The 22575-nt window shown below is 45.0% G+C and overlaps 1 protein-coding gene across 2 annotated transcripts in view; it reads left to right on the forward strand.

Annotated features, from left to right (window-relative positions):
- The window catches only part of THSD4 (thrombospondin type 1 domain containing 4), a 275769-nt gene that overhangs the window by 74491 nt on the left and 178703 nt on the right, over positions 1-22575 (forward strand). For both annotated transcript variants that reach the window (XM_072981651.2, XM_072981650.2), the window contains one exon: positions 14538-14637. In XM_072981651.2, coding sequence (XP_072837752.2) covers positions 14538-14637 — 100 coding nt within the window. The remainder of the gene's footprint in view (positions 1-14537; positions 14638-22575) is intronic.

Raw genomic sequence — 22575 nt, forward strand, 5'->3', positions numbered from 1 at the left:
AGGTGCTGATGATGACCTCACAGCCCTTGCTAATTGGATTGTCCTGGGGATTCGTCTTTGTGAGTCCTGGCATTACTATACCACTGTTCCCCTAGTAAATGTTGGATTGGGTGAACTGCAGCCGATTCCATATGGGTCTCACGTGGGGTTTAGAAGCAAGCATGTGGATCTGCTCTTGGCTTCTCTGAAGCCAAATTTGCTACATTCCTGGCGCATCTACTTTAATGTGCCTTTAATAATTCCCCGAAGGATCTGCGCATGGGCTGTTCTTCTGCCAGCAGAAATGGATGCTTCGCAAGTGTGATAAAGCATTCCAGCCTGTCTTCATATTTCCTATCAGTTCATAGAAGATGTGTTGCTCGAATATCTGGTTCACGTATGTGCAATACACCCTCCGTTTGAAGGAACTTTATTTTGGAAAAAAATCTGGATGTGGGTTTAATTGCATGCAGGCTTTAGGGATGGGTGGAGGCCCCTCTTATGCTGGGAGCCTCATTCAGAAAGGTGGCCGAGGGTTTCAAACCAATGCTGTAAGCTTTCTGCTCCCTGAGACGTTGTGTTCCATGGACCAAAAATGCACAGACTGGCAGAATGCACACGTTCGTGAAACGTTCGTGCAGTTGAGAGCAGAAAGTCTCCTTGATTTGCTAGTACGAGAAAGAGGTTTAAATCAAAACGGAAAAGGTGTTTTTTTGTTTGTTTGTTTGCTTAGGCACTGCATGTGGGATTTCTGGTTTGTGCTGTAGATCCCCGGTCGGATTCTGGCCAGTGGATCTCTAAATTTGCATCTGCACGAATCAGAGGTGAATTTTGGACCTTCTTTATGTGGGTTTGGCAATGTGGCTCTCCGTTATTTCTCTCTTAAGTCTGAGCTGCCACAGTATGGGGGTCACGGTTTGCCGGGAAGAATTTAGGGTGGTGGCTGAAGCATGAAGGGGAACGTGCACCAGCTTAAAAAGAAGGCCATTCAGGGCATTTCCATTTCCATAAGCATCTGTGTGCTGATTTGTATGCAAAATTAGAACTGGGTTTTATCATGCAAACCACATTATGAATTGCTGGAGAGCCCAGTGGTTGGGAGTTTGATTTCCCCACTGGACCTCCTTGACTGGGGATGGACTGGATGACCCACAGGGTCCCTTCCAGCTCTGCAGTTCTAGGACGGTAAGATTAGCACAGTGCCTCTCGCTGGCAAGGGTAACGGCTGTGACTCGGCCGCCCGTATCCCCACACAGTCCTGGGTGTCCAGATGCTGCTCCCTGTGGAGGGTGATCTCCAAGGTGTTTCTGTCTGACTTTGCCTTCAAGCAAAGGAGACCTTCGAAAGGGTCATCTGGCCACCCTTTAAAGGGGAGGAGCATCCTCCCAAAAGTAGAACAACATGTGGCCATTCCTGGTGGAAAACCCCCGCAGGCTACCATTTAACCTGTAACTTGTGGCACCTTCTGGTGCCCGGATCCGACGGGCAAGCCCAGATCTGGTTCCCGCTTGCAGCTGGTAAGCCTCACCAGGTAGCAGGTGCTCTTCCCATTAGAAATAAGCCCAGATGCAAGATGATGCCGGTTGCTGGAAAGCCAGCCTGTAGCGTCTCTGGTTTGGACACTCCAAACGCCTGCTGTGAGCCTTTATATATATATATACACACACACATACACACACATTAAATATATATATTCTGCTGTTAGCTTGGGAATGATTCCTGGAGAACTACTTAGGCAGACTGGCCGAGACTGTGGGATTTGATTCCCCAGGAAAAAAAAATTGAAGAAAATAAAACAAAAAATCCCAACCTGGAGCCATCGAGCGCAGATTTTGTGGCTCGGAAACCACTTGTGAGATCAGCGCTCAGCCCACGTGGCTGGCCCGACGCCGTGTGCCGGGCTTTCGGTGTATGTACAGTGAATGTCTTTGCCCGCCTCCTGGAGGCATCTGTGGGCCGAGACTTGGAGCACATGGAGAGCAACCCATGTGGCTGGGGTGTGTGTGTCTCTCCGTGTCCCTGTCCAACATGTGGTTTGCCCTTGCAAGGGAAAAGGGGGGGAGAGAATGGTTTTCAGTAGCAGCGTCAGGCAGGCAGTCGTAGCGACTTGAACGGGCCACGGGCCACGTCTGCTTTTGGGCGGCGTGTAGTTTCTGCTCTGCTGACCGCAACAGGAGTCCAGTTGCCAGCGCGTGGCTTGGGGAGATGCTCCTGCCTCATTCAGGGGATGGAGCAAAATAGCTCAATAGAAGCCTTGCCTGGCATAAAGTTAACACAAGTCCCTAGACATAGGGCCGGTACATGACCAACAGTGGAATTTAGGTAGTTTATTGATTGCACGGACAAGATGGTTCTGCACGAAATTAATCATTGTCATCATCAGATACACAGCGCTCTGTGTCTGAACGTTCCTCCTTTTGCAGGAGAAACACTTTGCACGTAAAAACGATAGAGGGTCAGTGATGGGTTCATTTCTGTAAGTAGGATAAGACCAGCCCACACGTAGGAGCGCCTTGAGGCCAAACTTGATCCTGCCCAGTTCTGAACTGGTTAAGATTTTTATGGAATGTCCTGATTTATTCTGCAGGATGTTTGTTTGTGTTTTGATCCAGAGTTTCTGTCTTGTAAAACCAGCGCTTGCTTCTCGTAAACATCCAGATCTTCCGCCCCCATCCTTCAAATTTGTTCATCCTGTTATTATTATTCCCCCCCCAAAAAATTTTTGAAATATTGGGTCTTAAAATGACTCAAGGCCTTTGGAATCAGTCGAGGTTGAATCAGGGGTGAAGCAAAATGAATTTGCAGATTGCACTTGGATGTGGCATGGAAATCTGTTGGGGGAGGCGCACAGATTGCAATCTACAATTTTTTTAAAAATCAAAATTTAAAGGTAGGTACTATGCAGACCATTAAAGCTACGTGTGTGAACTCTAGCAGATGTTCCCCCCTCTTCCAGGTCTGTCATGTCACCCATTTTTGAGTAAATCCATGGAAAACCAAAAAAAATAAAAATAAAAATAAATTACCCTCATTTTGGTTATCCTGATGCAAGTTAGTGGGAGGCTGGCAACCTGGGTTTAGAAATCCATGGTGATCGAGGCTATGAGTTGAATCAGACGGGAAACAGATTAGCTCTGGACAGATTCAAGGTCCATTGCCAAGCCTGTACTGGGCCTTAGTCCTAAACCAAATTGGGGAAGCTAGTAAAAATAAGACCGTAACAAATTAAATAACCAACATTTTGCAACTCTTTCACAATGTCCCAAATCGGCTGCTGAGAGGCAGCTACCGCATTCTACCCAACGGTAGGGCTAGCCGGCGCCGTGCACGGGCATCTCTTATCCCACCCGCAGATTTTGTGTCCGAATAGGTGCACGTTGGGGAGACAAGGGGGCACCGAAAGCCTATCCATAGTGTCCCACCTCCTTCTTTTGTGGCCAGCTTGGCCACAGGGTTTGGAGAGCTGGGGTTCCCAAAGGGACTCTCCAAACTCCGCTACTCAAAAGGCTGAAGTAGCCGAGGTTTTGCTTCCCAACACCGCCCACCCCCGTCAAGGAAGTCCTCGTGCCAAATTCCTCACATTGCTGAAATGTTCACGGGGAGGGTTGGCGACCTCGCGGAGGGCAAGAGGACTTGCTGTGGTTGCCAAGAGATCTGGACAGTGATGGATTTACAAGCCCGGAGGAGGCCCAAGGAATATTTCTCCTCCGTTGTCTCTGTCCCTGCCTTTCGGGCCTTCTCAGCCAAGGAACGTGTTTCTGTCCTCCTTTTTCTTACTTCATTTGCTTCCCAGGTTTACATTATAATCTTCGCAAGATAAGCCGGTGTTGATACCACCCGGAGACAACTCAGTCTAAGCCCTGCTATTCTGAAGGCAACTCTGACATAGGAATTCTCTCAGTTGTAGAAGGATAGAAGAACAGAGTTGGAAGGGGCTCTATAAGAACATCGAGTCCAACCCCCTGCTCAAGGCCGGAATCCTAATCAAAGATGATCTGACGGAGGGTTCTCCAATTTTCTCTTGAAGGCCTCCAGTGTTGAAGCGCTCACCACCTTATGGGTTCCCTTGTCGCACTGCTCTAACAGTTAGGAAGTTATTCCTGATCCTCAACTGAAATCTGGCTTCCTCTAACATGAGCCCATTCTTACGTGTCCTGCACTTTGAGACCATCAAGAACAGATCCTGCCTCTCCTCTGTAGGACAGCCTTTCAAGTATCTGAAAAGTGCCATCCTATCTCCCCTCAAAGCTAAACATCCCTAGTTCTTCCTAGGACTTGGTTTCCAGTCTCCTGATCATCCTTGTTGCCCTCCTTTGAACTCACCCCAATTTATCAGCATCCAATCATCCACAGCTGTCTTAGGGACAACAGCCTGCGGCTGAATGAGAGGCGATCTACAGTGCCTACAGGAAGTCTAGATTCAGTTCCAAGTGTCTCCAGATAGGGCTAGGAATGAACCCAACGTCAATTCCTGGAGAACTGCATGCAGTTAGGGTTGACAATTCTAGGCGAGGCATCTGGACTTTGACTGGATGATCAACTGTTTCATATGCTCTTATACTCCAAGTGGGAGCTGTGTCTTCACACAGTTGTTTAGAAATAGTTTTCATATCACTAGAGTTTCAGGTGTACATGGACCACTAGAGTATGTTGGAATGCTATTTCGGTGATTAAGAAAACCACCCTATTTGGCTTGTGTGAGCATTTTTTTGGTATTTTAGATCCACAAAAGGCAGGAGGCTCGAGGCTGTTTATGGCCATAACTACTCAGAACTGGTAATTTGGGAGTTGTGCACCAAAGCAATATTTTGTCAATGAGTGGTTTGTGATACAAAGGTTTAGGAGGTTAAAAAAAAAAGAGAGAGAAGAACCCAGAAAAATATAAGGAATGTTTTGATACCAGAAAAAAAATCTGGTAATCAGCAGGGAGAAAGATATTATCTGATGACGGGGCAGTAAATGGAGGATTATATTGTACAATAGATTGGGGAAAAGTTATGTATACTGATGAACCAGGGATGCTGGAGATGTGGGAAAAACCACATGGCCTTTAGCCATATTGTTTTTGGGACTGCAAAACAATTAAGACAGTTTGGAAGGTTATCATATGTTCTATTGGATTAATCAGGGCTTATACGTTCCCTAAGGATCCCAAGGTAGTTCTGTTAAATTCTGGAGTGGATGATGGAAAATGCTCTCATCAACATGATGACAAATCTGTTAACAGTGGTGAAGATGCCCGTAGCTCTGTACTGGAGAAAGATGATTGTTCCTCTCATTTCAGATCTCTCTGGGTTTTGTCCACAAATATAGATCATGGCATTTAATGGATTTTTTTTTTAAAAAAAGATTTATTGCAATGCAACTTTGGGAAGACAAGTAGTTGAAAGAAAATTTCGTACGGAAACAGACAATGTTTGCCATATGTTGGACTGGTAACGTTACAAGGTGACGCGAGATCATTGCAATTTGGTTATGGTCCTCTAATCAGCAAATTATTTCCTCTGTCCAATTTTCTTTCTTCCTGTTTTCTATAATATATTAGTAGTTCTGAGATGAAAGTTCCCCATGGAGAATTTTTGGCCTGCATGAGAGATGAAGCGAAGGAAGGCAAGGAGACCATTTGCTCATGTTCAGTTTTTGGGTGGGGTTGTGCGTGTTGTGTACTTCAGGGTTGGGGGGGGTCAGGGAAAAATTGTGGATAATCATGGTATTTATTTCTCCACGATCCAAGAAAATCCTTGAATTGAATCCAACCCCCTTCTGCCAGTTGGGGTAATCCTTGTATCCTGTTCCCAGTTGGTCATAGGAAGTCCATTCCAAGATGCAAATACATTTAGACCAAGCAACACAGTTCAGGAAAGGACAATCCAAAGCCACAATCCAGAAGAAAGGAACAGTCAAAGAAAAGTCCACCCAGTTGTCACATCAGTGTCTACATGGATGTTGCACAGAAAAAAACAGTCCTGGATCCATAAGCTAGCAGAACAGAACAATAGCAAGATAAGGAGAATCCCACTTCAGAACAATAGACAGTCCAAGGTCGTGCCCAACAGAGAAATCACAACAAGAGCCAGAAAGAGTCAGTTTCGTTGGCCAGATCCAAGCGAGGGTAGGTAGGGTTTCCAGCAGTGCCTTCAGCAACAATGGCTTTCGTAGCCAAGGTAGCCTTGTGACTCCCATTTGGGACTATAGGTTCTGCCTATAGTTAGTCCAATATGGGAGCTGCCTATAGGAAGGAAATCAACCCCGAGTGCTCACTGGAAGGACAGATCCTGAAGCTGAGGCTCCAAGACTTTGGCCATCTCATGAGACGAGAAGACTCCCTGGGAAAGACCCTGATGTTGGGAAATTGTGAAGGCAAGAGGAGAAGGGGACGACAGAGGAAGAGATGGATGGACAGTGTCATCAAAGCGACCAACAGGAATTTGACCGAACTCCGGGAGGCAGTGGAAGACAGGAGGGCCTGGCGTGCTCTGGTCCATGGAGGGTCACGAAGAGTTGGGCATGACTCAATGACTAAACAACAATAGGTTCTGCCACACAAGCTCTCCATGGGAAGAGTCTCTTTTGGGGAGGCACCTTATTTCTGAGAAGGTCTCTACTCTAGACGACAACCCTTCTGCCAGGTGTGCTGCCTCTCGTCTTGCCTTCAACCTGCACCGCTCTCTTTAACTGGGAGAGACCAAAGACTCGGCTTTCCTGTCTTTTCCAAGGGTTATCTGCTCCCCACTCTGAAGGTCCAGGGTCTTCAAGGTGTCTAGTCAGAAAGCCTGAAACACCTTTAACACCTTCCCCAAGAGCCCTACGAACCTCTACGGACAAGGGTGGTTGGTTTGCCCATGGGATCTTGCCTGGGAGGTCCTGGTTGATTCCTGGAAAAGGATCCCTCTTCTAGGGAGACGACACCCATCAGAATCTTCTCCGGTGGAAACTCTCTGGAACATTTTTTCTGGCATCAAGGAAGGCATCTTCAGGAGGAAGCGTAGCGGAACGCCCAAACTTTGCCAGCAGTGAAATGCTGTGAGATCTTGGCTAGTCATTGGAATGGCACTGGGTCGTGAGGTTGAGACTGGATGGGCATGAAATAACCCTAATAAAATCATCATCATCGTCATCTTAGAACTGCAGGGCTGGACGGGTCATCGAGTCTAGCCCCTGTCAAGGAGGCAGAGTTTGGCTAGGTACCCCCCTTTTTATTTTGGACTACGACTCACAGAATCCTCCAGCCAGGATGGAATTGTAGTTGTTATGATCTAGAAAGGGTCTCATATCCAACTTTGCTTTGTTGAAAGGACAACAAAGAGTGGAAAAAAGAGTGGGGAAAAAAATATATATACTGTATATACACGTGTAAAAGAAAATTGTACATTTCTTTTCCTTGTTTGATTCTAAAAGCATCTATGCCTGATAACAACTGGCTAAGGAGCCAGAAGGTGGTTAGTGCTTAGACAGCCCTTCAGAATTTTAGCCAGGATTCGTCAAATGGAAAGAACTTTTTATTGGTTTCTCTTTAAAAGAGTGCCTCTTGCATGACATACATTTTCTAAAAATATGATTTTTCAGGCAAGGGATATTTTGGATGAAATCTTCAACGTGTGTGTGTGTGTGTGTGCGCATGTGTGTAAAAATATCACCATCTCTCTCCCTCTGAAAGAGGCTCCAAATGAGACGGAGATCATCCAACTGTGTGACTGTAGTGAAAGGATTTGCTTGAAATAGCCATGGCATTGGCGCCTCCAATGACTCGAAGAACCCTTGGACGGGTGAGATCCAAGACGTCATTGCTTCTGCAGCTTGCTTGCAAACTCGACTCCAACAGAAACTTGGAAAAGTTAACATTAGGAACTTTTTTTTTTTGCTGTTTTCCAAATTTATACTCCTTAATTTGCTTCAAGCAGTTGGCCTTCAAAGATCTGGGAAAATTGGCGACGCTCAAACCTTGATCCTTCAGTTATGGAGAATTCCTAGAAAAAGGTCATGCTGGGTGTGAGTTTGCCTGACCCGTCTCTCCGGGAAAGATTTTTTCCAGTGCTCAGTCTGAATGGTCTAGTAGTTAATGGGTCGGCTGTATCTGCCTCTTTTCTGGAAAAAGCCGGAGTTCCTGAAGAAAACAGCAGCAGTTAAGTGCCAACAAGAACAGAGCGGGGTAACTTCTGAGAGCCAGGAGGCTTTTGAAAGTAAACTTTGGCTTCACCGCAAGGTGCATGCTGCCCATGCGCCATGTTTCAAAGCAAAACGAGTTGCCACCAACGTTCACCCTTCACATTCAGTAGCCACTAGGGGAGCGGTGGGGTGGGGTGATTGGCAATGGGATTTCACATATTGCTCACTTTTGATTTAGTTCTTTAAATATATTGTTATCCTTGAGTTAGATCGTATCTAATAAAGAATTCATGTTCAGCAATGTTTCACAAGTCATGTTACCAACCTATTTCTAATTTGTTTATATGAAACCTTTATTTCTTGCCTGTAAAATGTACCAAGCGGCCAACAACAGTTATAGATATATACAAGAAAACTAATAAAAATTATTAAAATGCCAAAAAGACAGGAGGCAGCCATTTTAAACAATCCGTTTCCTTCCGTCTATTAAAAAAAAAAAAACTGAGTGCAACACATTAAAGCACACTTTGAGGCAGTAGTTTAGAACTATTTGTTCAGTATCCTCTTAGTTTTTACCGCACACACAACTAATGCCTTGGAAGGAGCCGCAGCTGTCTGGCAAGGGGGTGGTTTGCACACCTGGTCACATGTAATTTATGCAAAGTACGAGAATCTCTCACAGCTGTTGCTTTGTTGAAAGGAACTTTAAGGATGAGAAGCAACAGAGGGGATGTTTCAGGGTGGATCAAAATCAATGATTTTTTTTTTAAAAAAAATCAAATTGATTTAATTCACAATTTAAACCACAATTTAATTTTTTTACAATCATGTGTAATTGAAATTGTCAGAAAATCCCCATTTTAAAAAAAAATCCTGATTTTAATTGGTTTGCTTTAAATCAAATCTGCCCTGGATCTGTTTGAAAATCACCCTGTCCTTGCTGTCTGTCTGTGTGTTTGTTTTTGGAGAGTGTGCAAATGACAGAGACTGTGGTGGTCAAGAGAGGCACTTCTTATCTCACTCTCAGGCTGCAGATGAATCTCACAGGCCTTGAAAATACTGTGTTGAGACAACATAAATCAAGGAGTATAAGAAATTTAGCAGTTATTCATCACATCCCTACTCGTTTCTCATTTTTCCCTTCTGCTAATTCCTCTTTTTCTTTCTTTCTTTGCAAATGCTAAGTTTATGGACAAAAAAGAGACTGGAAATCTCACTGACCTCCCTATAGAGGTCTCAGAGAAGCTGAGATAATTACTAGATGAACAGCGAGCTGGCGGTTTCCCATCACCAGGAATTTCTATTGTCATCACTATTTCATCACAATGATGGCTTAAGACTTAAGAGACATTCTCTTCTATAATCATGGGTGCTTCTTTACAGCACCATTAATGAAGTAATCCAGGGAATTTATAGGATATGGGTTTTGAACCCATTTGGTCACCATATCCTCCTGCTGTTCATTAGGATTGTTGGGAGGTTCCATAACATTTTTACTGCTGCAGAAAGCTGCCAAAACCTCCATTATTTTGTTGGCCGGGGGAATTTGTAACGCTCCACTCTGCTGGCATAATGGGAAACGGGACAAATCCGTGTTTGCTTTGTCTTCTTGTAAATGATATAGACAAATTTTTTCCAGGGCTTTGTAAAAGTTCTGTCCCCTATTTCCCCAGATAGTCCTAATTAAAAAAAAAAAAGTCTTGAAATTCCTTATATTTGCTCATCAAATCGAACCCCTCTCTGCTCTCTCCCACTCTCTCTCTCTCTCTTTGGTAGAAGGAACAAGCTGAATTGTTTCTGTCTAAGGTCTCCCATCCCAGCCGTGTTTCCTTAGTTGGATCTAGCATGGCCGTGAATGTTCAAATCAGCTACCTTCCTGGATTTTCCATTCCTGTTGTCCACGAGAGACACTAATTCCTTGATACTTAAAAAAAAATGTCCTAACAGAAGAAGGATGTCATCAACTTCAATGAATTCAGAGGAGGAGAAATCAACAAATATACCCCTGAAAATTTCATTGGCGTAAATCCCATTTTTAGTTCCAGCCGAAGCAGACTCACTGAATCCGTGAAATTTGCTACATTCCATGGGCTCGGTGCTTTACCAAATCAATGGAACTTGGCCCTTGGTTGACATGTTGAGTTTCTATTAATCCAGTGTTATTCTAACAGAGACGGACAATTAGAGGCAGGCCTCTGTTCTAAATTTCCAAAATAAAAAGAATCTAGTATTCAGAACCGAGTGGATTACCGTATGCACGTGTTCTCCTTCACGACATCTTCCCCACTCCCAAGTCTGATGGTCTGTTTCTTGGGGTTGCTGTTCTGTTGGATTTCATGCCCGTTCAGACCCACAGTTGACCCAGTTCAAGTTTTCACTGGTCTTGTTCAGGACGTTGTCCGAAGTTATCTGTAGATCTAGGGAGAAAAAGGAAAACCGAGTAGACGTTGTGTAGAGGGGCGGGGTAAAAATTGAATAAATAAATAAATAAATAAAAGCGATCGCCTTTTGTCTGGCTGAGTACCAACGTAGCCCAAGAATTAGGCTTCCTAGGGTGAAGGAAGAGCCACCGGATGACTGTAGCAGCAACAGATTTTGACAGCGGCTACTGACACCTGCGGTGAGTGAGCCCTGGGCACTTTTCTCTCTCAGGGGCAAGGAGATTAAAGTCTCATGGACAAGGTGCATCCAGGTGCATCGCAATCCCTCTCGACTTGACCAAGAGCTGAAGTTCCATCTCCTGCACCTGAGCATTAACTGCAGGATCTCCATAACAGCCAGCAGCCATGTTCGGTTAATTGTGTTTTAGCCGTGAGAAATGTAGGTAACTTAATGTAACTGACAGATGTCTTGCGGGGCCGGGAATGTGTGGGGAGAAGGAAAGGTTAACAATAAAGCGATTTAGCTAGTGGGACGTTATTTGGGAAAACATCAGCGTAGAGAAAGCCGGATGAGGTCCGGGCTAAGGTTTTTCTTTCTGTGTTTTGAAGAATTAGTAGAGGAAATGGCCAAGCCTCTTGAAGAGAGCTCAATAAATCTTAGGAAAGTATAAAGGTAGCAGATGGCTTGAAAGGAATGGGGCATTCTTTTTTTTTTTTTTTTTTTGCCCTGGGGGAAAGGGGAGAAAAAGAGACAGAAAAAATAAAAAGAAAGTCTTTGGAAATGGATGGTTTTTTTAATGCTCGAGTTCCTGAATAGAAAGGCATTCCTATATCTCAGAAAAGGATGGAGTTTCAAATAAAGAGGATTTTTTTAAAAAAAAGAGGAATTATAGTTCAAGACAATCTAAAATTGAAATGCTAAGCCACTGAAGAATTTATTTCAGCTGGCTGCCGATTTGTTTCCGGGCAAAATTCGAAGTACCGGTTTTAACCTATAAAGCCCTAAATGGCGTGGGTCCAAGCTATCTCCAAGACCGTATTTCCCATTATGAGCTGGTTAGGGTATTCCTCAAGAGAGACCTTTCTCTCGGTCCCGTCACCTTCATAGGTGTGTCTGATGGGGACCTGGGAGAGGGTCTTCACTGTTGTTGCTCCAAGACTCTGGAACTCCCTCCCACTGGAGACCAGCCTGGCCCTGTCTTTGGTGTCCTTCCACAAGCAGGCAAAGACAGGCAGGCTTTCCTTAGTGACTGGCTACATGAAGGATTTTTAGATTGATTGTTGTTATGCATTATTGCTTTGACTGTTTTTTTTTTAAGTACTACTAGTGTTTATCGTTTCACTGTGTGGCATTTCATTTGTTCCTTTTAAATATTTGTATCCTTATTATTTTTAGTTTTAGTGTTGTCTTTGCATGATGCAAGCTGCCTTTTACACTCATCGTTCTTAGTTTCAAAAATTGAAATTGTTTTCCACTCTAAATATTATCTTTCAATGTGGTAAGCTACCTTGGGTCTTTTTTAAAGAGAAAAGCTGGGTAAAAATATTAGGAAGGAAGGAAGGAAGGAAGGAAAGAAGGAAGGAAGGAAAGAAGGAAGGAAAGAAGGAAGGAAAGAACGAACAAACAAAAAGAAAGAAAGAATGAATGAATGAGTTCCTTCTTTGTGTTATTTTTTAATGTAGTTACCCACAATTTTATTCTGTATTAACCTGGGACAGAGGGGAGCCCCCGCCCCCGGAAACATGCCTCTCAAAACATTTTGAAACATGGGTTTTGTGGTGTTTATCTGTTAAGAACATTTTTTGCAATCCCACCGCATCAATGTAACTCTTCCAAAAGAGTGTGTTGGTAACGAATAGGTGGCTGACAAGTCTCGGGAGCGTCACGAGGTTTTGGGACCCGTATTTTTCTGAAACACAGAAAACCCCTGGAAAGCTGCAGTGCAGAAGAGCAGGAAGAACCAAGGAGGGACTTAACCCTTTTTTCTCCAGTTGGTTGTCTATGGTTTGTGTTTGCGGTTCGTAGCCGAGCAAGGCACCGTGCTCTCATGCTTTTCCAAGCTTTCACTTTGTCATCAAAGTGAATTCTTGAACTCTCTCTTGATCCCCAATCCCCCACCCCACCCCCATCCTCTGGAGACCGGTCCATATGTTAGGAGTTTTGGGCCCGAAGCCACGTAAACGCCATCACTCTTTCGGACACTTGTGAGTTCGGGCTGGCTGGATACCTGCAAATTAGCACAGCTGCTGGAGCCCCCTGCGCGGAGACGATGCACTTTTGGAAACGTCTTGGCTTGGGCCATTCTTTTGTGGCCGAAACCCATCCCAAAAAGCAATTAAGAGTGTTGGCAAAGTGTTTGGAACGGTCCGGCTCGCATGACTCTCCAATATCTGGCAATCCCCCTCCTTTTTTTTTTCCTAAAGCCCCTACAGCTCTACTGGATTCCCCCAGGTCAGGCATGGTTCACTGGCTTAACGCTAATTAGATCAGGATTTTTGGAAGCAAAACACAAGGCCTGAAAAGAAGATGGAGAAAAAACGGACTGATGCATCACTTGAGAAAAGTCTAGGCTGCAATGGAGATGATTAGCAGGGAGCCCAGTCCTGCTTTCGAGTCTCCCCACCTCCACTTTTTTCTTTTTAAAAAACTATTATATCTTTTTGGGGTAGAAAACCACTGCATAATGTTTCTCTCCACCACTTCTGCAGTATTCATACGTGGCACAATAAAGGGTTTTTTTTTTCTCATAATGGAATACAGGTTTTATTTACTGTCTTGAAAACGTACCAAACTTGAGTCTTCCCCCAGTCAACTTGGTTTACCACTGTGAACCTTCTGTTTGAGCCTGAGCAGATAAGGCAAAATCTCCCCACTTCTGACCATAAGTTCCATACCTCTGTTGTACTGAATCGTGGTCACATGGTATATAGGTGTCGATGAACATTTGTTTTAACATCACCGATCCATTTCTTCCCATTCAAAATGTTCGTGGCCAGCGACACGGTGGAATTGATTTCGTTTCTATCTTGTCTCCTGGAAGGGAGCAGCCCCTGACTCAAATCAGCTTTGAGATCTAACCAACCTGGTCGTTTCAGGCCTCAAGAACGCCCCTACAAAATTCTATGTTTCTTGGGAATACCGATTCAGAGTTCTTTGGGAACTAGCAAACGGACATTTGAAAATATTTGTAACATTATGATTTGTTAAAAGGTTTTATCGGCCCCATTTCTGTCCACCAGGACCTCCTCTAAAGCAACAAGCAACAGTATATATAAAGCTGTTCTTTCAAAGCAGTAACAATTTTAAATGCATTTTTTTTAAATTGGAAATCTTCTGTTTGAGTCAGTTCCACAGTAAAGCTGGTGCAGAGGAAGACCTGTATTATTGATCTACCAAACGAGGGAGGAGAAAGAATGTAATTTGTTTTCCACCGCTGTCTTTGATTTAGGGGGCAGTCTGGAGAAGGCAGAATCCAAAATGGCAGCTAGATCCAGCCAGGATGATGGAGGGGATCCCTAGAAACCTAGTCCAGATCTATGGTCATTACAGAAGACTCTAGGAAGCTGGTTTATACAACCTTTGTAAATACCTTTCTCTCAGTTCCGCCAGCTTCACAAGTGTGTTTGATAGAGACGCCAGACAAAGCCTTCTCTGCCATGGCCCCTGGGACTCTGGAACTCCCTCCCACAGGAGACCAAACTGGCCCCGTCTTTACTGTCCTTCCGCAAACAGATCAAGACCTTTTTTCTTCAAGAAAGCCTACTTGGTTTGTTGTTGTTGTTGTTTAAATGTATTGTTTGTTGTCATGTTGTTTGAATGTTTTTTTTCATGTTGATTTTGTTTGCTGTTTTAATGTGGCAATCGTTTGATTCTTTTCCAATGTTTGTATAATATTTCGGCTTCTATCTTTTAAATACTGCCTTTTACCAATATAAGCCACCTTGGGTGCTTTTCTAAGGAGAAAGGTGGGGCAATGATATTTGAAATAAATAGATTTGGAGGTGACAGATAAACAGAGCCACATGGATCCTGTGTTCCTAACAGAGCTGTCCCCGCTGTTTTCCTTATAGGCATGCCTTGAGAACAGAAGCATCAGGGAAGTGCAGTGTGCATCGTACAACATCAAGCCTTTCATGGGCCGGTTTTACGAGTGGGAACCTTTTGCAGAAGGTAAGAAGAGGCAGAGTTCTGTGTTGTTTCCTAGATTGCCGGAAATACTAACGAATCTAACCTATTCATTACCTCCACCCTATTTTGGACGGCGTTCTGATTTTTCACAGTTCTTTAATGATGCTCATCTGTGCTGCTGCATGCGCATACCTTGAAGATGCTAAGAGGAAGTGTTTCACTGCCCCAACATATGGTTTTGTAGATCTTCAATTCAGTACTGCTTGAAAGCTCCTTAACAGAGACAATTGGGAAATTCGACACGCTGGTTTGGTTCAGACTACTGATCCGAGCATATGTTGTCCATTGACTTTCGTTCTTCCATCCCGGTGCCGTTCTCTGGTCTCATATTTATGATCAAAATGTGATTTATTTTTTTTGAAAACATTTCTTGAAAAATACATATTTAATAGCAGACTTTCCATGGAGTCACTTTTTCTAAAACAAAAAAATGAAATTGCACTTAACGTGGAGATGCGACAAATTTATCAGGGAACATATAACAACAGAACAGCGCCGTAACAGGGTGATTCTGCGAACCCTACTTCTCAGCTAGAATTGATTATTAGATTTATCGTTCTGAAATGGGGTCGACCAGAGCTCCCCCAGGACTCCCATGTCCCAGAATCTCACCAGTCAGCAGGGCAATGCTGGTGGAAGAATTCTGGGAGTCGTAGTCCATAGAAATAATTTCTCGAAGCCATGGTTCCAGCAATTCATGGGAATGGCGAAGAGTGTAGTGCTCTTAGCTTTGCCACATATTAATGGCTGGAGGCGGGGGACTAGAATAGCATGCTGGTTTCCCTGCCAGTTGAGGGGTATGCCACCAGAAAGGTAAGAGTGCTTCTGCTATGATAGACCTCCATCCTGATGTACCTTCTGTGGGTTGAGGTAGATCAGCTTGCCTACCTGCTCAGGAGACAACCTTTGTGCATCTCAGGAAGCTTACTCATGGTTGTGAACTCTATCAGTCCTGAAGACTCTTAAGCCTTTGATCTGTGAGCAGAGAGGGCAGGCTGGCCCCCAACCTCTCTGTGACACTTCTCCATGTTTGGCGAGAGCTTCATCTGAAGAAGAGACTTCTCTCTCTGTGGAAGATGGAGCAGTACGACAACGGAGCCCATGTCCTTGAGAGGTGGCGAGTGCTCCAACATTGGTGGCATTCAAAAGAAATTTAGAGAACCACCTGGCAACTATCCTTTAATATGTATTCCTGCCTTGAGCAGGGGGTTGGACTTGATGGCCTTAGAGGCCCCGTTCGACTCCACGATTCTAGGATTCTATGAATGGTATTCTAGCCTAGTGTTGCTCATCATCGGCCGTGATCGGATGATGTCTTGCTGCCAGAGCCAACCAATCTCCTTCCTCCTGAGGTTCCCTACCTTTATTCTTGTGCAAAGCAGGTGGGGTTTTATGTTTTACAGAGAAAGAAGACAGTCCAGCATGATCTGAGCCAAACAAAAACAGCTGCTTCCATTAAGACTGATTGAAGGCTAGGTAAATTTTTCAAATGCTAAACTAGGTCTTTTAAGGACAAGGAAGGAGGTGTAATGCACCCCTGTCATCTTTGTAGAGCACATCTTCAGAACTAGCCTCTGCCATGATGCTAGGGAGACTAACATCACGGCAGATGTTTCTACATCTGGCCTATGTCAATACGTTTGAACATTTGGATAAACTGCAAGTGTGTACAGAATATCTTTATGTTATTCTGACCAGGAGCAAGGCAGGCTCCCAACCTTGGGTCCCCAGATGTTCTTGGACTACAATTCCCAGAAATCCTGGCCAGCACAGGTAGTGGTGAAGGATTTGGGAAGTGCAGTCCAAGAACATCTTAGGGATCCAAAATTGGAAACCACTGGTTTAGATGGGCCAAGAGTCTGACTTAGGGTACAATCAGAGGGCTGCCAAGATCCACACCTGGAAAACGGCACTTTAATGGGAGCCGCCTCCTTTAAAGAGACTCTTCTGTCTGCTGGGGAATTTCTCCAGCCCAGTTTCCCAAAGCTGAACCCTAAAAAAGTCCAGCCTGGCCACAGATTAGCGTTGGTCTGGAGTGGATTTCTCTGTGCGTCATGTGATTCCCCAGAAAATGGGCTCCCACTGGACTGCTCCACAAGTGGTCGAAATGGCAACCTCTACTCCTGTGTGATCCCAACCCCGGTCTAAAGGGATCTCTACGTGACTCAACTGTAACCGGTTGGTCTATGAGATGTTTTTCCTCCCACTAGCAGCTCAGGAGGGGAACTGGCCACCGGGGGAAAGTATTGTACAGTGGACGAGCGCTGTGTCTGTGTAAACACATAGATGGGGAGAGTGAGCTGCACGCATGAGCATCTTGGCTGGAGGAGGTGGCCCTCGGGGAACCCTCGTCTAGGTCATGCTCTAATTATACGGTGATGATAATTGGTTCCATACTATAACCAGCACGCTGCTGCTGCTGCTGTTCCCCTTCCCCCTTCCCCAAGCAATAACAGTTGTGTGTGTGTGTGCGCGCTACTTTGGAGACCCCCCCCTCTTTCCTACCATTCACAAGGAATGACTCATCCCCTCTAGTGCCAGCAGAGCAAGCTCATGGGCTTCGGCGCCGAACGACTACCATTTTTCTTTCGCTCTCCTGAACAACACGGCCTTTTGTAGGAAGGCTTAAATTTTACACCTCCTGTTTGCCTTGGAACCGATGGAAGAGCACCTAACCCATAATTTACAGCCAAGCCCTAATGATGGAGTTTAGAATAATTTTTACCACCTTCTTTAAGAAACTCTCAGTGTGCGTCTCCATTCTACGTAGCGTTTTTATGTCTCCTCTGTTCCCTGGGTTGCAGCTGGAGGTTTAAATCACCTTACATCTGCTACTGGTCCAATGCAAACTCTTGCTCTTTATTTTATTTTATTTATTACAAGGTCCGTATTGTAGGAAACATGAGCTCTATCAATTTAGAATTTACAATGAAGAACAGTAGTTTCTATTGGAATGATGGAACCACCAGGTCGGTCGACGAGAGAGAAGGTGTGAGTAGGGAAGTTGACAGGGAAAATTTGATGTTGAGTCCATTCTCCCCATGAAGATCTGAGTTTGGGTTGGGGATCAACATGATCAACATGTTGCACATGTCATTCCGTGGAAGCCCCTGGGAAATTGCAAGGCATTATGGGAGCAACGTCTCGTTGGCCAAAGCCTTCTCTACCCTGATTTATAGGATCTTCCCTTTGCTCCTGGACATTGCGTCATGTCGGTTCTGTTGATGTGGACGAGGGCAGCACCGCAGCAGTGCTCCAGTGGGCAATTTCCACCTTTTAACAGCGCTGTGTGTTTCGGTCTGATCTGAAGAGCTGTGGTTTGTTTTGAGATGCTCCAACCTCCAGAGTGAGAGTGCCCAGAGAGGAAGCTCTTGTTGAAGCCAGTGGTTCTGAAACCACGCAGGGATGTGTGGGACTGTGAAGTTCATAGCTGCAGTAAAAAGGAGCATCAAGAGGCAATCTTAAGATCAAGTGAGTTTTTAATTGTGTGAAGGGATCATCCCCCCAATAATCCCTCCTCCTCTGTCCTTGTATGCAGAGAAAGCTATAACGAAAGCACCGGCAACTGGGGCTTTGACCCACGGTGACAACATTTAGATCGATGGTTCTCATCCTTGGGTCCCCAGATGTTCTTGGACTAAATCTCCCAGAAACCTTCACTGCTAGCTGTGCTGGCCAAGATATCTGGGAGTTCTAGCCCAAGAACATTGGGGTACCCAGACTTGGGAACCACCGGTCTAGAGTGCAAAAGGTTGCCGCTGAAAAGGAATGGACCCACCCACTCTTGAGCCTGTAGAGTTCCTCCAGCTGCTTCTTCAGAGGCAGAAGGGAACAAAAGTAGGTGGGTTCAGTGCAAACCCAACATGGCCACTGCACGCTTAGATCCAGATGTTTCTCCCCCTTCTTCTGTCCTCCCTCCACGCATATGCCCATTTCATGTGATCCAACCTTAGCAAACAGGGCAGTCAAACCTCTGGCACCATTATGGGCGGTTGCAACTCTCCTTCTATGGTCCTCGCTTCCCTGCTGGCCGTTTGCATCGAAACGGAAGTTCCCATTCATGTCAATGGATGCCTTTCTCCTAGTGCAAACGCCACCGGTCCATCTCAGGACTACTAGGACCACTGAAGATGGGCTCTGTAGGAACCCTCCCACACTTTCCTGTAGTTTGGGAAGGGATTTATTTCCTCTTTTTTTGGGGGTCTTCTTTTGCGAAAATAAACTGGGATGTTGGGTTTAAATATAGCAGAGACCTGACCTAGGGGATTGTAGGGGGGAAACACAGTGCTCCGTTTTAATTCTTTTGCTTTTAAAAACACTCGTAAATTAGGTCATTTTAGTTGTAGGTGAAACAGAGCTTGCTCAGGAGAACCTTTAGAAGGTACCTAAAGGAGAATTTATTCCCACTGCTGTCAGTCTGAATCTGTGTTCCTTGCGTACGAACACAACACAGAAACAAATTCCTAACCCCTGTAGCGTATTTATCAGAACTGTATTTCTCCCTTTTCTCCTTTGTTTTTTTTTTTTAGTTTTCTCTGGCATTTTAAAATTAGAAAGTAATTTGATTTCCTTTTCACAACAGGGAAATGTGTTTGAATGTTTTCTCGGGAGTGTGCGCCCAAGAAATTTACTTCTGCCACTGGATGTTGGCTTTTTCGGTGTGTAACTGATGGTTCATCTGGATTGTATAAACTTTTTTTTAACTAAAAGTGAACTAGTTTTTTGTGTGAAGCAATTTACTGTCTGTGACAGCTATGGACCAACCCTGACATGATGATGATTTGTTTGATTGCCGTTTTTGTTTCCAGCCGAGATATGTTTTTTTCCCCCTGCTTTGGCCGACTCCCCATTTGATGGAGGGGGAGTGGTGATCTCCTCTCGTTTCTGTACTGTGTTGCATAAATTGGCCAAGGGCCGGCCCTGCCATGAGGCGCGTGAGTTGACCTCCTCAAGCAGCACCTGTGGGGAGTTAATAAAAACGTATGAGAAGAGAGTGCAACATGTCAGGAGGCCTCTGTTGCCCTCCCCAAACTAGCCCATCAGCTTCAGGTGAGATGGTGGATGTGGTCTGAAGGAAGCTTGATCTGCTGGACCTGTTAGCTTTTGTAAACGGCCGTGGATCGTAAGAATGGGATTTTTTGATTTCTTAGAGTACAAATCCAATGATTCCCCATTTTGGGAGTTCTTCCTGATCTACACACACCTTAGACATCTGAATGCGGCTCACCTGGCAGAAGGGCCTCGAAGGGAAGCCCTTGAGGCTAAGCTAGGCCTAGCTCCTCCTAGCTTCCTGTTGAGAAAGAAACTTCTTTACTAACATAGGGGCAGGAACTAAAAGCTTGAGTGGAACTAGGCCTAACTCAGCCTCAAAGTATTCTACTGTAGGCTTTTTCTCCCGGCGGAGAGACATGGAGATCTCTGTGACCCCTGTGCAAATCAGAAGGGGGAATTATGAGATTTGTAGTCCAAGAAATCCAAATCTCTTATACCTACTAGATGGATTCTTCACTTCAGAAAGTGAAACGGCTTGGGACAGGCCAGCCAATGGGCCTTACCCTGCCCTCTTGCAGAACGAGTTTACCACATGGACTTGCACGAAGCTGGTCTCCGTCCAAATAGGCATTGCTTCAAAAGCTTTCGTGGCTGTGCAGAAGTCAATGTGCCAATAAATTCCCCCGTTATCTCCTAGTGACCTATTACAGAAGGAAAGGGAGAAAATCTGGAGCTTCCAATGAATCCTTGTGGCTGAAGGGGAACAAGCCATTAAGGAAGCTCCGATTTTAATTACAAAGCTCTCTTCTACTCGCCTGGTGCAAACACTAGATGAGTGTTGAATCTTGTTGGAACCGGAATGCTTCAAGTAGGTGGAGGGAGGAGTATATGTTCTCATGTGTCAAAGACTCCCAGCACATAGAACTAGCTTGTCAAAATTATGGGCTACGTTAGAAATACATCTCCTAGTCTGTAAAAAGGCTGGAAAGTTTGATGTGCAGGAGGATTCAAAGGCAGCGTCCACTCCCTCATGGTTTAAACCAGAGGATAAAGTTCTATCCCATGATTATTCTGAATGTAAATATCAACTCTGAGCTCAGCTAAGTAAGGATGTAGGTGTGGAACCATTTCAAGATGCTGCAGATGGAGGAGGGGGAGGTCGCAGACATGAGCAATGTCTTTCCTGAGTTCCAGAGAGAGAGAGAGAGAGAGAGAGAGAGAGAGAGACCCTTTAAAGAAAGCTTGGAATAAATGATGTCAGTTTAGTCCCCAGACATATATCCTTCAGAATGGGGAAGCCACAGACACGCTTCCCAATGGCCTGGCTGCATCGGCTTTATTGCACATTTAAGTCTTCACATCTGTAGAGAAGGCGCAGTACGGTAATCCATGATGGATGCTTCCCGTGGGCTTGTAAATTCTTGGCGCTCAGGCCAGGACAGCCATCTCTGAAGGGGGGGACGGGAAAGCGCTGGCTCAGGGCTCGCCAAATCCTGGCTTCCAGAGCCGCTCCTTGTGAGACATATTGATAGCTGGCCTTTGACTTGCGCAGGAGCGCGAGCACCCCAGGTACGTCAGGCAGCGGCCAAAAATCAAGAACAATTTCCTCATTAGCTGCAATTTACCTTGAATAAACTAATTTGAGTTGGTGGCCCAGCAGATGTTTTGACAATTTATGTGCTTATCTCAAGAAGTAACCCAGCTGTGCAGCTTCTCATCCAGCTGTAAGTTATTACTTCCAACATACCAGCTGCTTTAAGTCTCTCATTCTCATGGCAAGGGAAGCTCACTTCTCTCCACTCTTTCCTCCACCTGTTCCAGATCTTTTGTTTGTTTGTTCCTTCTGTGCCTCTTTTGGGGAGGGGGGCTCAAGTATTATGGAAGCTCCTGTTTCAGTTTCTTCCAGTTACTCAACTGTAAACTGGTTTTGTCTTCCCCAGACACATGAACTACTTTTGTGGTCCTGGAAAGATCAAATGAAACATACAGTGGTGCCTCGCATTACGAACGCTCCATTTGACAACGAAATCGCATCATGACGAAGATTTTGCGATCGCAAAAACGATCGCAAAACGATGTTCCCTATGGGGGAATTTCACTTTGCGATGATCGGTCCCCTGTTTTGCTAACCGATTATCGCAAAGCGATGATTTTCGGCCACTTTCAAAATGGCCGCCAGGTGAAAAACATGGCTGCCCGCTGTTTTCTGGCACGGATTCCTTGCTGCACGGGCAGCGAAAATGGCCACGCTATGGAGAATCTTCGCTGGACGGTGAGTTTTAAGCCCCTAGGAGAGCATTAATTGGGTTTTAATGCGTTTCTATGGGCTTTTTAAAATCGCATGACGACATTTTCGTTTGACAGCGATTTTTTTGGAATGAATTAACGTCGTCATGCGAGGCACCACTGTATAGGTTGACTGTTAGTGAGAGTTTGAAGGATGCCGATGTCTTGACTAGGCTGTTCCCACTAGAGATGGGATTTTTGGGGACTACAAGTACCATAATTCTCCATTCTATGAGTTTTACTTACTTTACAGGCGCCTTACAAACACCTGAATGTGATGCACCTGGGAGAAAGTCTTAAATTGGAAGGTTTTGAGGTAGCACAGCTGGGACTGAGTTGACTCAAGCTTCCTGCTCAGAAAGGAAGCTCTGAGTAGGGGGCAGAAGCAGGATGCTTGGGTGGTGCTAGGTCTAGCTGAGCTTTAAAGCCTTCTAGTTTTGGCTTTTCTTCCTGGGGAACCACACGAAGGTAGCTGTAAAATGCATGTAAAGGATGTATCTGTAATCCAAGAAATTAAAAAAGTCCCACTCCTACCGGATGGGTTCTTCACTTTGGGAAGTGAAACATCTTGGGCAAGGTGGCTGGGCTAAGTTTCATGGGAGCTGCAATTGATTAGGGACTGGTGGCTTTTTGGGAGGCTGA

The sequence above is a fragment of the Pogona vitticeps genome, chromosome 12 (assembly GCF_051106095.1).
Source record: "Pogona vitticeps strain Pit_001003342236 chromosome 12, PviZW2.1, whole genome shotgun sequence".
Classification (NCBI taxonomy): domain Eukaryota; kingdom Metazoa; phylum Chordata; class Lepidosauria; order Squamata; family Agamidae; genus Pogona; species Pogona vitticeps.